This window comes from Aphis gossypii, chromosome X, assembly GCF_020184175.1.
Source record: "Aphis gossypii isolate Hap1 chromosome X, ASM2018417v2, whole genome shotgun sequence".
Classification (NCBI taxonomy): domain Eukaryota; kingdom Metazoa; phylum Arthropoda; class Insecta; order Hemiptera; family Aphididae; genus Aphis; species Aphis gossypii.
In genome coordinates this window covers 32,835,048-32,849,721 of record NC_065533.1, presented here as the reverse complement: position 1 = coordinate 32,849,721, position 14,674 = coordinate 32,835,048, and the positions used below count along the sequence as shown (strand labels likewise).

Sequence of the window (14,674 nt, the reverse complement as noted above, 5' to 3'; positions counted from 1 at the left end):
ATACAGTATTATACCCTCTTATATACATATAGAAACGACTATGGCTATAATAATGATTTCAACTCGTCCTATTATATATTGTTATGTAAATGCCTATACGCAGTATACGTTAAGTAAATGATGTATAGTATATTAAATTATTATAACATTAATATACATATTTCATATTCGATCATTCATATTTTATACAATACCCATATTTACCTACCGTATTTATTTCCAACACTTATATCAAGAGACAAGAAAAATAAACGATTTAGATACCTATTTCACAATCTTACGACTTTATAATATACAAACACTATATTATAATACAAGCGTACAGTACGAATAAACATAAGGGCCCCTCCCAATAAATTAAATAATATCCTGGCAACGCCACTGGTTCTAGGCGTGGTAACATCGTAGCGGTTGAAACATATTAGGTATATATATGTAATATATATAGGTATTTCACGAACGGTGAATTCCTTTACCAATATCTATAAAATATATAATAATAATTGTACAATACAATAATATTAATTGTTGTACCTACAATTCAACTGTATCGTGTAATCTAATATCAGGTAGATATCTCTAGATTATAATATTATAGTAATGTGTGAACGAGTTTATCGTATCGTGATCCGATAAGTGTTCGTACTGCACTATAGCAGCTAATGTTTATTTTTTTCAAATGATACTGCCTTATTACCTCGAGGTCGGTCGCTGGCCTATCCAATAAGTTCTATACAGTATACTTACTAATTGTACGATAAATCCGTAATCTAAAATTACTGTTGTTTTAAAGATTTATGCGTGTTATACGTCTAAAAGTGTCCAATTGATAAATAAAAGTAACTATGCCGATTTATAAATGTGACCAGTGAATATTGAGATACATTTATGTGGGTGAAACTGGTGAAAGGTGTGTTGATTTTATACATGAAAATTCATTTCATGTTAAAATCTTAAATTTATAACTATACCTACCTGTATAAATAATTATTTATTATTACACATTCATTTTCATCACATCACAATTATTTAAATAATAAAATTAGTTTCATTAGTTTCATTAAAAATAATACAGCTTACTACAGACTATACTGCTATATCTATACTGCCTATAGTCTACCAATCTAAATATTGCAACTGCTCACATAATATAATTTAATTGCGCTTATATAATAATATCAGATATAACAAAGCTGAAAAGCAAAAAAAAAAGTTATGACACAGTACATTGGTATAATACTACAATATAAACTGTTGACTGTATTATATCATCATCTATTTATGTATTGGAGTATCTATGTCCTATAGTCATATTATATATAGACTCATATTTATGGTATATGATTTTAAAATACAAACTTTAATCGGTATACCTATCACGAACTAAGATGGAGCTTCATATACAATCGGTTTTGGTACAGTTAATTTTTCACAAAAAAGGGTCGATTACTCGATTAATAATCGACACATAATATATCAATATTTGTTAGTTAACTTATGCTTATCGACCGATGCCACACGGTAAATAAATATTATTATACAGCCCGTTAAAGTTTTTGATTGTGGCACTCGAGTTAGTGTTTACTTTATTTTCAAATATTGATCTTATGACGTTATCGATGTGATACTTTGTGTTCTTGTATCTCGTGTTTACTCTTTTGAATATTTTTATTTTATGAAATTCTAAATTTCTATTTAAATTATTATTTCGTATTTTATTTGGTCATCGCGTCTGTAATGGATGTTTTAGACTATATTAATTTATTTATCAGATGAATTCGACAATGATGAAAATCGCGAAAGTGCTTCAGACGTGCCATCTATTTTTGAAAAACTAATTAGGTATACATAGAAATTATTACCTATTAAACCTATAAGTAGTGTAATGGTACCTATTACAAATTTTAAATATTAATAATAATAGAAACTTTTTTAATAAAATTAGGTAGGTAGGCGGATATCTATATCGCGAACTCGCTACCTAGGCGTGAATTGAGTGATTATAAAATAAAATATTATACAATGCGTCGAACTGTGAGACGGTCGACCGATAAAACGGGTATAAGGAAAAGAGAAGGACGACAGCCGCATACCGTCGGCGGGTTACAAAAAAAAAACGCAAAAATCTTACAAAGCTGCGGGTAAGTCGTAAGTGTAATATATAGGTATCAGACAATATTCGTACGTCCGCACGGACGACGACGACCGACAACGCGTGCGCAGTGAACCGTCATCTCTCGGAATGCAACGAATGCATCGTACGCGGGTCCTGCCACCGTTTCCTGCACCGTCGTCAGCTGCAGCTGCAGCGACTACACAGCCGCGCCGACGACAAAACGGATGCGTTCTTATCACTGCGGTTAAAAAACGCGATCCGTCTTTACGACCGCGAAAACGACGACGACGATCGTCGGCGTCGACGATTACACCGACCGGACGCGTCCGTAAAAAAATTTGTAATTACCAATTGGATATTTTATATTGTTTTATACACGGCGAGCGGACGGTTTGCCAAAAACAAATATATATATATATATAAATAAATAATTGAATAATAATAATAATAATAATAACAACAATAATAACAACGTCGTCGTATTCTTATCGTTTCCACAACCGTTGCGCTTACCTCCACCCACCCCCCTCTCGCCATACCGACCTCGACAAGACCGTCGACTGTTCGCAGTAGTTCGTACGATAATAGCAATACTGCTCGTACTATCGTTGTCGTCGTCGTCGCCGTCGTCGTCGTCATTGTCGAATCACCCACGGCGACTTTCGTCCCCGTCGTCCGGCAGATGTGTTCGCGTTCGACTACGGTTTTTTAGTACGCGCCGCCCAGAAGGACGTTTGTCGTCGACGTCCGAATGCGGAAACCGAATCCGATCGCGTCCCGTAGATAGCAGACAAAGCTCCGTTGTTCGTCGACCGTCCGCCCGTTAGGTACCTACCCGAAAACGCAATAATATTCGCACAGTAGGTACTTTATTATGACTTGTGGGCCGCCGCTTGGCGACCATCGTCACCGACGGACGTACTGCTGGCCGTCGGTATTTTCGTCACCGCACTGGGCACACTAAACGCATCACACGTCGCATGAATGTCGCTTTTTGTTGTTGTTGTCACTGCTATTATAGGTACTGTTGTTGTGTATTTGCGAGCCTCATAATTGGACGTAAACATTCACCATTCGCCGTAAGTACACCACCTGCGAGCTTAATTTTTATCAATGTTTTTTACTGTACCGTGGCTGCTCTTTGTGCAAAATCAATGCGAACACACTGACATCACTGCTTCGTATCCGACTAACACCAGCTCAGAGTAACTTGTGAAACTAAAATGTATAAAGTTCAATAAAACACTGGTCCCATCGTTACCTAACAAAAACTCATCTGTACGTTCATCAAAATCATGTTATCCGACTGCTGGCCATGTTTTTGTGACTGGGTACAATAAACCTGATAAATCAGAGTTAAAAATAAAATGTGGAATCGTGGCTTCTCATACCTTCCTTTCCCACCTGACTTAACAATACCTAACCTACAGTTTTACATAAAACATTTACAATAACTTATCATGTTTATGTAACTTACGAATAAAATATGTAGGTATAGTCCGGAGTATAGTCTGACAATATTTAAAGAAATAATTGGCCAATTTTTGGGTTGCCTCTTGCTTTTTAAACCAAAACATATATTTATCATAAAATGGTAACTGCATCACTATTTTTTTCTTTTTGAAATTAATGACATGGTACATCAAAAATTGGAATTAGGTACCATCACTAATACAAAATGAATTAAATATTTATATCATATGATGTTAAACCTACTTATAGTTAATACATTATAGTAGGTTTAGTTGATTTGTAGTATACATAAGTATAATCAGGTATAATACCATACTTCATAATTTGAATTCTATAAATTTCAATACTTATCAGATTATAAGGTGTATTTTTTTGAAATATCAAATCACACATGTTAATACCAAAAATTAAACCAATAAAAAAAATATATTTTTGATTTTTGCTACAATTTGATATTATATTCTATCTTTAGGAAAGTCCCACCACACAAGTATCCTCTAATTATGAAAATTTAATGATACATAAATAATTAAAGTTCAATTTTTAGCCATTTTTTTGAAATATGATATGATCCATAAGCACCTATTACTTTTTACTAAGATATATTTTGTTTTGGTTGAACTAAAATTTTACTAACTACCTATGCTGGGTTTGCATGTAATTGTTTTTTGTTTGTAAAAACAAAATCAGTCCCTATTTGATAAGCATGAAATTAGATACTATTTTCGTACACATTTTTAAAATAATTATTAAGTAGTACATCAGATAAGACCTCTTTGAGTGTTGTATAACAAGTGTTTTTCATTGAATGTCAATTAATATCTAGGCCTAAAAGTCGTATATGAAACTTCACTTTTTAGTTTGTAAAATGTTTAATTGTTACAACATTGAATTGTGCAAACTGTGTTTTAAAATATTTAACTTTGCATATATATTTTGAAATACATTTTATTAATTCTCTTATTATTAGTTTATCTTACCTATTTTATTTTTGTTTTTACCTATTTATTAGTTTTAAATATTAACTTATAATGAATTTATTTTGTAAAAAATCTTAAAAGCTTTTGTAAAATACCTGCATTTCTAAATATTTTTCTGATTTTTAGTTTTGTTATTTAAAAAAAAAAAAAAAAATACATAAAGGTACAAGTAATATATTTCTAGTGGAATAATTTAATTTTTAAATATTTGACCTAGGTATAAAACAATATATTAACATAAAACATATAATAATTAGTATATTACCAGGGCAGGATTGGTCTGGCGAGCTTGCGAGCTATCGAGTAAAACTCAGTAGGTCACTCAAAATATGGACCGGTTTTAATTGTTTGTTCATATATATATTTTTTTTTCTGATAAATTAGTTCAAACATTTGAAATAAAATTTATTTAAATTGTACAGTAGCTGTAATCAAACGTCAGAAATTCTAAAACTCGGTAGATCAATATCTTTCCAATCCGGCTCTGTATATTACCTATATTATTTTAGATATGTTAAGAAAATGGAAGTGATAATTTTTTTATCTTTTTCTAATACATATCCAACATAGAAATTTAAACCTGTTCTATTTTCATAATATCAATTGATTTAATCAATGAATAATAATTATGACAACAGATTTAAATTTATTTTCAAATCTTCTTAAGATTAACAATCTCACGTTTATTTTATGATTTTTTTTTATTGAACTTCTTCAAAAATATATGTTTGATTATTTTTTAATTTTTACATTTTGAATGTAATTTTATTATGATTTAGAGGAATACAATAAAAAATATGATAAAATTAATTTAAAGTTAACTATTAAAAAATTAAAATTTGTTTCTAGAATTCTTAATCCTCCTTTAGATCAATTGATATAATAAAAAAAGAACACGCCAAGATTTCTAAGTTTTACATGCATTAGAAAAAGACAAAAAATTGCCACTTCCAATCAGGGTTGGCCTTAGGATGTTAGCTGCCCTAAGCAATTTTAACGTTTCTGTATAGGACATAGATACTACATAATATAATGATTAAAAACCGATTTTATATTTGATAGTTCATGGTAGGTAATAACCAAATATATTTATTACCATAAAAAAAACAACCCCTTAAATTAATTCCTATGTATTCCTATGTTATTATTGATACATTTTAAAATAATCGTCATCTATTGAGTAAATATTTATAATGATAACTAATATAATTGAGTTATATTAAATATTAAGTGTTAAAAGTAAAATAAATCTAGTGAGTTTAACTTAATTGATTCTATTACTAAATAACAATTATTTTATAGATTTTTTTTTAAATCTGAGTTTTAACCATTTGTATTTTGTTTACTAAATTATTTTATAGTATAATAATTTTTCGAAGGTAGTAATTTATACTGAATGAATAACAGTTATTCAGTTACTAAAGACCCATTTCTTTTAGTGAAAAATATAACAATAAAACATCATTTACTAAACATTGACTTTAACTAATAGTCCCTTTTATGGAATATTGTTTAAAAATGGAATCATCATATACTTATAATAGGTACTTATTATTTAAATATTTAACTTAATCTTTTGTATCAAAAATAATTTAATAATAATTTAGCTATTAAAAACTCTAATATCAATAATAAATTAATGCTATTTATACTAATATTTATTTTGATGTTTTTATTTGCAAAAATATTTTATTATAATAATATATTAAAGATTATTGGGTGTTACTTGTTTCTGACTAATTGAAAAACTATATTTTTACATATAACCTACTGGCTATAGGTTTTTACGTTTTAGTAATTCATTTACAAATACCAAAACTTTAATGTATATATTAATATATAAAATATTAATTATAAATCATTAAATTTTGGATATTCGTACAATTTACTTGTTTGTTTGTTTATAGTCATTCAGATAAATCATTATGAATGTATAAAATATAGCATAATGCTTAAAAAAGAAATATACTTAACCTTAATATAATATAATACAAATATTCTGCCAAAAGTCAGTGAAAGTAAATTATACCTACTATTTATGATTTATAATTTATTTGTCATATTATTCCTGTATTATGTAGCACTAATTTAATACAAATAACTCAAAATATACTTGTATATTTATATTTATTTACAAATATATTATAAGGTATTCGTCACTCATAATATCATTTTAGAAACAATCTGGTAATTTATTAACACAATGATAATACTTAAAACATTATGATAAAATTATTACAATACGTATACCAATATATAGTATGTGGCCATTTAACACGTTGACTGCCACATGACCCACCGGCGGTCATTCAATTGTTATTTGTTATACACCAAACATATTTTTCAATTTACTTCTAATTTGAAAAAAACGTATTTTATCAAAAAAATTGTAATGATTCTCACTACGCCACGGTCCTTATTTTGGTGTATTATTGTAGAGCCATAGAAAAGTTAATAATATAAAACCAAATACATTAATGGTTGCCGGCGGTCATATGACACGGTAGTAATGATGAACTATGGGCGCCGGTGGTCACAAATGTATACAATTTGAAAATTACAGATGACCGCCGGTGGCCATGTGGCAGTCAAATGTAAAAAAATAATATATTCAGTATTAGGCATTAGAAATATTAAACATAAATTGATTTCCAAAATGTAAAAACTTATAATGTATTAGTACTTGAAATAGGAATGTTGTTTTTTCTAATATGGCATAAACTGGCAACACTCAAATTATTTATTATCTTCAATTTAATAATTATATTGTTTTGCAAATAATGTACTTTATAATAATTTTATTTTTTATAAATTGTTATACTGTTAACATATATTTCAAAGCTTTTATATTGTATTTTTTATCTAGACATGCATGGATTGGAAGCAAATAATTCAAAAACATAGTCGTAAGATCTTGAATAGAATAAGTATGGACTTGATGTTAGAAGCGTACTTAACACATGAATCAAGCCTAATGGATTTGGAAGATATACCACAGACAGTTGATCCTGTATGGATATTGGGAAAAAAATATAATACAGTTATTGGTAATCAAGAGATATTTTATTTATTATATTAAAAAAAAAAAAGAACAAATGTTTTCTCTGAGAAATGATATTATTATATTTTTATTGGTATAATGTCTGATTACAAAAATATTAGTATGTTAGTACCTAATTACCTTAATAACACTAAAAATAGTTTTCATATTTTCATAAATTAAAATTATATTGTAAAACAGGTATTAATTAAGAAACCATGAAATATTTCAATTTAAGTTATTAAACAGAAACTTCATAAAATTCAAAATTTCTTTTGGTTTCTTCTAAATCCACGAAATAGCATTTAGAGTATCATAGAAAATCTAAGTTTTGGATTCTCACTATAGTTTATTTATAATTAATATTAGAACAAATTTAAATATTACAGACTATTATAACAATTATTATGATTTTTTTTAAAACATTTTGTATATTTACATTTTTAATTTACATAAGCTGCAAAATAATATTCCTATTAATTATTAGTTTTTATTTAACTAGTATTAAATATTACTGTTACTTTTTTGACAGAATCAAAACCAAAAATCAACCTAAATGTAATTTTTTTATTCAAATTATGGGATTTGTTATTTAAAAAAATAAAAAATATTTCACAGTTAATTTAAAAATCAAATGAGAGATGTTTTTTTAATCTAAATTTCCTTAGTTTTTTAAATTTTTTTTTGTGTATTGAATGAATGGAAAGATGAGTCTGCCAAAAATTACCTATTTAAAAAAATTTTAAAACCATTAAATTTAAAGTGTTTAGTATTTATATAATATTGTTTATATTTATTTATTGTGTGTAGATATACAACAAATTCGGAATGATATTCAGTCTAGATTGTGGTTTACATATCGTAAAGGTTTTCTTCAAATTGGTAATACAAATTTCACATCTGACAGAGGTTGGGGATGTATGTTACGTTGTGGACAGATGGTTATTGGCCAAGCTTTAATTTTTTTACACCTTGGTGAGTAATCTAAGTATTTAAACATAACTTAACATTCAAAATATACAATATTATGATGAATGGGATAGTGTTTTTTTAAATAAAAATCTTTAATTTTTAAAAATATTTAAATTAATAGAAAATATGCTTTATACAGTGTAGGTACCTATTTGATATTTTGATATTCTAAAATCTTTATTAAATAAATTGTTGTGATTTTATTAACACAATGTAATAAACAGTTAAGTCTAAAATTAAATATTCAATTTGATATTGATAAAGAACTCATAAAAATAAAAATATTAGTATAGTTTTAGAATAAACATTTCTGAACCTTTTTTTTTTATAAAACATCTAAACTTATGTATTAAAAAAATTTGCAAGTGATATTTTTTTAAAAAACTAACTGTACATTATTATAAAGTACTAATGAAATTTTCTTTTTAATTCTTTCTTAAATAAATCATTCAATATTTAAAATAATTATTTTTTAATTATGTCATCAATACTTCTATTTAAGATATTTTTTTTTTCAAGTGAAAAATTAAATTTGAGATTAAAATTAAAATATAATTGTTGTAACATATCAATGAAGATAAAAAAAATATAAAATAACTTATTATTTTAATAAATTATTATATATATATTTTTATTCAACATAAAAATGTGTAATACCTATTTATAAATGTGTATCAAGAAAACAAACTTTTTAGGAAGAGATTGGCGCTGGGACCCGGATAAGAGGGATATAGATTACTTAAAAATTTTAAGAATGTTTGAAGACAAGCGATCTGCACCTTATTCAATTCATCAAATAGCTCTTATGGGTGTATCTCATGGTAAACAAGTTGGCGAGTGGTTTGGTCCAAATACAATCGCTCAAGTGTTAAAGTGAGTTTTTTTTTTGATAAAATAAATAATTAAACAGATTTTACTTTCGTATTATTATTATTATGCAGAAAACTAGCCACTATGGATGAATTGAGCTCTCTTGTTTTTCATGTAGCATTAGACAACACACTAGTCATTAATGAAGTCAGTGAGTACACAATATTTATAATTAAAATCTCATTTTCTAGTTGATTATATAATATATATATATTTTTTAATTACTTAATTGTTATTTAGAAAAATTATGTACTGTGATGGAACAAACTAACTCTAGTAAACAAATTTGGAAACCTTTGGTACTAGTAATACCACTACGTTTAGGTATTAGTACAATTAACCCTGCTTATGTTCAGGGTGTCAAGGTGAGTAATATTATAATATTTTATTACTATAAAGTATTAATACTTATTGTATTTTTCAATTTAGAAGTTCAATGAATATAATTTATTTACTTTATAGCTTATACACTTATTTAATTACTTGATTAATTTAATTAGTAAACTTAAATTAAATTACATTTTGTTGATATATATTTACTGAAATGTATTGTAGAACTTGTTGAATTTGTGTTAATTATTTTTAAAATATAAATCAATGTCTACATAATTAAATGCTAGTTATAGTTATAACAAAAATCATTTAATAGTTTTTAATTAATGTTATGAATTATGATACTTAAAATATTAATATAATTTCTTATTTTCTGTAATTTTATTTTAATTTAGTTTGATCATTTTTTTTTCTCCTACACAATTTTGTCTTTTATACTAAAAATTTAATATCATATCAATATTTGTATTTTAAATTAATTTATTAATAATCAGTTACACCCAGGAATATCAATAAACCCAGACTCTAGTTATAAATTTAAAATAGAAATAGATTTTAATTATTTAAAATGTTTCAGATGTGTTTCACTTTTCCACAGTCATTGGGTGTGATTGGTGGAAGACCAAACCACGCTCTTTATTTTATAGGTTTTGTAGGTAAATAAAACATTTTTAATAGCTTTTTATATTTTTGTTAAGGGGCCTGTGAATGACCTGTGTTTTGCTCAAAAACTTATCAAGAAAAACTCATGCCTCATAGAATGATCCAATTTTGAAATTTTTTTTTCTTTTAAGTGATCTTATAGGTGCATTGAACTTTGATCATTCAAAATTATATTTCTAAATCCTATAATAAAAGTTTGAATTTCACCAACTCTCACACGTTTTTTTGTTTAGTGACATAATCAAAATCTAAGTTTCATGCACCCTGCAAAAAATCTTTTTCTTTCTAACTAAAAAAATAATAATTAAAATAGTTCAATCTAACTGGTGTAAGAGTTTTTCTTGTAATGTTTATTTTGAAAATAAAACCATGCCTGTAATTTTTCCATTTGGCTGTACTGATTATATATGTATGCACTTGCTTTATTGACTCTATAACTCATTAGTCATTACCAATTTCTTACAAGTTATAGTTCTTACACTCGTTCCTCATATTTACAATAATTTATGACTATCACAGAGGTGCCATTTAATAAAAATAATATGCAGGTTTCATAACTATTATATATATATTTTTTTTTACATAGATATTAAATAGTGATATAATACAAGTTTCATTTAATTACTGTAAATTAGGTAATGATGTAATATTTTTGGATCCACATACAACACAACAAATAGGAATGCTGCCGAACAAAGATATAGAAACTGAACATAAAATTGATCATTCGTATCACTGCCAACAAATTAATCGATTACCAATCCTCAACATGGATCCATCACTTGCTGCTGTAAGTGGTTTTTTGATCTTTTTGACACCATCATTTATGTATGCGTTTTGTCTAAAATTACCTTAGTATGGAATAACTTCTTTGTTTGCAGCAATTGGATTCTGCTTATGTATTTTAATGTATTACTAATAATTTTTTTTTATTTTTATTGATCTTAATTTATATTGGTAACAAAATCCATTAGTTACAGTTTATAGTAACAATTTTTTTTTTTTAAATTAGTAATAAAAAACCGGCGGAGTTACATAGAAAGCAAGTAATTCTACCATTGGTTGAAGAATACTTTGAATTCAGTTTGAATATAAATCAAAGGTAGAGATTCTAGAAGTTTTAATGCATCTTCATGTTTAATAAATAGTTGGGGATAAAAGCTTAAAATATGATCGTATCCCTCGATGTTGATACCAGCTTTGAGATGAACGACTAGGGATATGAGTGTAATGTTAATGTTTTTGAGTTCATCAAGAATGACTTGGTTTAGTATAGATTATAGAGGGACAGACATTGAATATAACTATCCTATTTAGATGGTTTACTGAGTCGGCGAATTTCATTCATCTGTTCGTTAATAATATTTTAAGTGGATTCTAGAACAAAAACTATGTTTTTTGGAAAGATAAGTTTACCTATGGCAATAATGTAATTTTTTGTAGTATACAGTCTATTAAGTTGAAGACCTATTCGCAGCTAGGAGGATTTTCATTGGTTGCCACAGATGCGTAGTTTAGGCGTATGTTTTATACGGGATTAAAATTCTTTAATATATTTTAATTAAATACAAATATAATGAAAATCAACCTTACCTAAAATTATTAGTACTAATAAAAAATGAGTATATTTGTGATAAGTAATAACTTTATGATCAATAATTTGTATGCTTATTTTATTCTCTGAGATTTTTGAATGGAAAGATTTTTTTTTTTGGATTTGCATCAATATCTTAATGTCTGTAATTGTTATTTTGGTTTATTCAGCTGTATACACAGTATAGAATATTATGTTGTTTCATTGTATTATAATAAAATAAAATTTCCAACACAGTATGGTATAGTACACAAATGATAATTTACTATTTTCTTGGACAAACATTAAAGCTGCAAATTAAATTATCTAATGTAATAATTATATTATATTAATATAATTAGTAAAAAAAAATAATAATATATTAATTATATTCTAATAATATTTGTGTTAATTTTAGTGTTTCATGTGCAAGACTGAAAACGATTTTAATACTTTATGTCATGAGCTAAAAGTACATCTAGTACAATCTGATCAATCACCATCACAATCTTTAATCACCATATGTGATGATCGGCCATCTGATTGGATGTTGGATACCTCTGGAAATCTGTCTACATCGTCTGAAAATGTTGCTGTGTCATTATCGGGTAGGTTCAATCAACTTAAAAATGACCATCAAATTAAAAATTTAAGGATAAATTGTTTGCATTTATACATTTTACATATTTAAATATTTTCAAATTATGAAATGTTAGAGATTTTTTTAATACCTAAGGATGATTGATATCGTTTATATTGTTTCTTTATTATAGTTTAGTCACTTTCTGTTAAATTATACATGAATGTACCAATTGTTTTTCTTTTCAGATTTGGAACTAAATGACAAAAAATTGCTAACTGATTCAGACGACGACTTTGAATTATTGTGATATTCATATGAACCAAAAGGATTCTTAATAATCCTAAACATTTGTATTTACATATGGCAAACATCGAAAAATGATAAAATGTACTTTTGAAGGTATAATGTTCAGTACTATTCCTGGTTGGTGCCTCAGTAAATAATTTGGTTGCCCTTTCAAATAAATGTTCTTTTATTATTATTATTATTATTATCATAATTATTATTAATTTATTATTAGTATCAATTATATTTTATTTTATTAAATATTTTGTTTTATAACATTTGTAATAATATAAAAATTTTAAAAATTACTAAGTAATTATGAAACTCATTGAAAGACCAGTGATGTGCAAATCTTTATTTTAAGATTTTTAAATGATCATTGATTTTGTTATTTAATTTTCATATAATTTATATAGGAAACTATTACAGCTTAAAAGCTCTTAATGTTAAACTAGTCTGTTATGTTTAATTTCTCGTATATATGTATACTTAACTACACAAAAGAAAACGAAACAAGTTGTTTCCTATACACATTAAGTATGTTAAGTTTATTATTTTTTCCCAAATAACCTTATTTTATTATTTGTATGTTATATGTTTGGTTGGTAAACAATCAATAATTGTTAAACTTGGCTTCTGTGTAGCAATAAAACATCTACAAATTACAATAAAATGTGTTTATAACAATTGTTAAATTGTGTAATACAAATAAATAATTTAATTTATAAATGTATATTATTATGAAAAGAAACCAAATTAAAATAAATATATTTTATTTATTCTTTGCATATATTTTAATTTATCAAAACCTAGAAATACAATAATCCGTAATACTGGGATTGATGTACAAATAATAACAATAATTTAGGCGTATTAACTTAATATTATATATTTATTATTTAACTTAAAACTTATGTTGGAGATACAACAGTGTTTTATATTGTATATTTTGGAAAAATATTAAATCAAATACATGATTAGATACATGTTGTTACAAATAGGTATTATTGTTAAATTATTAAATACAGTCAACTCTCAGAAAATCTTTGATCTTAAATATGTGACCAATTATTTCTCGTCCATCTGTATTTTAAATAAACGGTTTTTTTCATGCATGTCACCTACTAAGGCGTAATTTTAGTTCAATCAATTTGTAAACTATCATTTAGTCTTTAATGGGTAACAGAATGAGTTTTTCAAAGAATACAAAAATAATAACCCAATGAAGAAAATTAAAACTAAAACTCTTCTAAAAAAGTGATTACTTTAAATAATGTTTGGAATTCTTTAAAAACTATCCAATATTCTTATGATCAGAAAAATATGGATAAGTAATTAGAAAAATTAGAATTATGGAAATCAACTTTTACATTAGAATTTTTTAATGCTTGATGGTGGTACTTACTACACTTAAGAGTGAACAAGTATCATTTTTATGCTTTTAAAATTGGTCTTAAGATACCCAAAAAATATTCTAATGCAATATTCTTAAAACTCTGGGTATAATATTTATCGGTTATATCGAAAGTAATCAGTGTAAATAATAAATTTAAATATATCCACTTTGATATTCTCCATAATAAATAATGATGTCGAACAACTATAATATGTAAAAGTGATATAAGAATCGTGTTTACCAATAGTTTTTCAGAGATTTATACCCATCATGTTGAATGAATTCAACATATTTTATCTAAAATAAATGGTAGTTGAAGTTCCATAAGTTGTTTATGATGCTATGTTATTTAATGTTTTCAACAATTTAACACTTTTAAAAATACTTTCG

At 26.1% G+C, this 14,674-nt stretch overlaps 1 protein-coding gene across 3 annotated transcripts; it reads left to right on the top strand.

Annotated features, from left to right (window-relative positions):
* Positions 1 to 2,291: 2,291 nt before the first annotated feature.
* On the top strand, positions 2,292 to 13,670 carry LOC114121015 (cysteine protease ATG4B-like). Of its 3 annotated transcripts, none has more exons than XM_027983153.2 (10): positions 2,292 to 3,195; positions 7,436 to 7,616; positions 8,420 to 8,584; positions 9,277 to 9,454; positions 9,523 to 9,602; positions 9,692 to 9,816; positions 10,362 to 10,440; positions 11,083 to 11,237; positions 12,439 to 12,628; positions 12,849 to 13,670. In XM_027983153.2, the coding sequence occupies exons 1-10, from the start codon at positions 3,097 to 3,099 to the stop codon at positions 12,908 to 12,910; spliced, it is 1,314 nt and encodes a 437-aa protein (XP_027838954.2). In that variant the 5' UTR covers positions 2,292 to 3,096; the 3' UTR covers positions 12,911 to 13,670. The 3 variants fall into 3 exon arrangements, with proteins under 3 accessions (XP_027838954.2, XP_050062239.1, XP_050062238.1); XM_050206282.1 differs by having other exon boundaries at positions 2,294 to 2,943; XM_050206281.1 differs by having other exon boundaries at positions 2,295 to 2,976.
* The last annotated feature ends 1,004 nt before the right edge of the window (positions 13,671 to 14,674 follow it).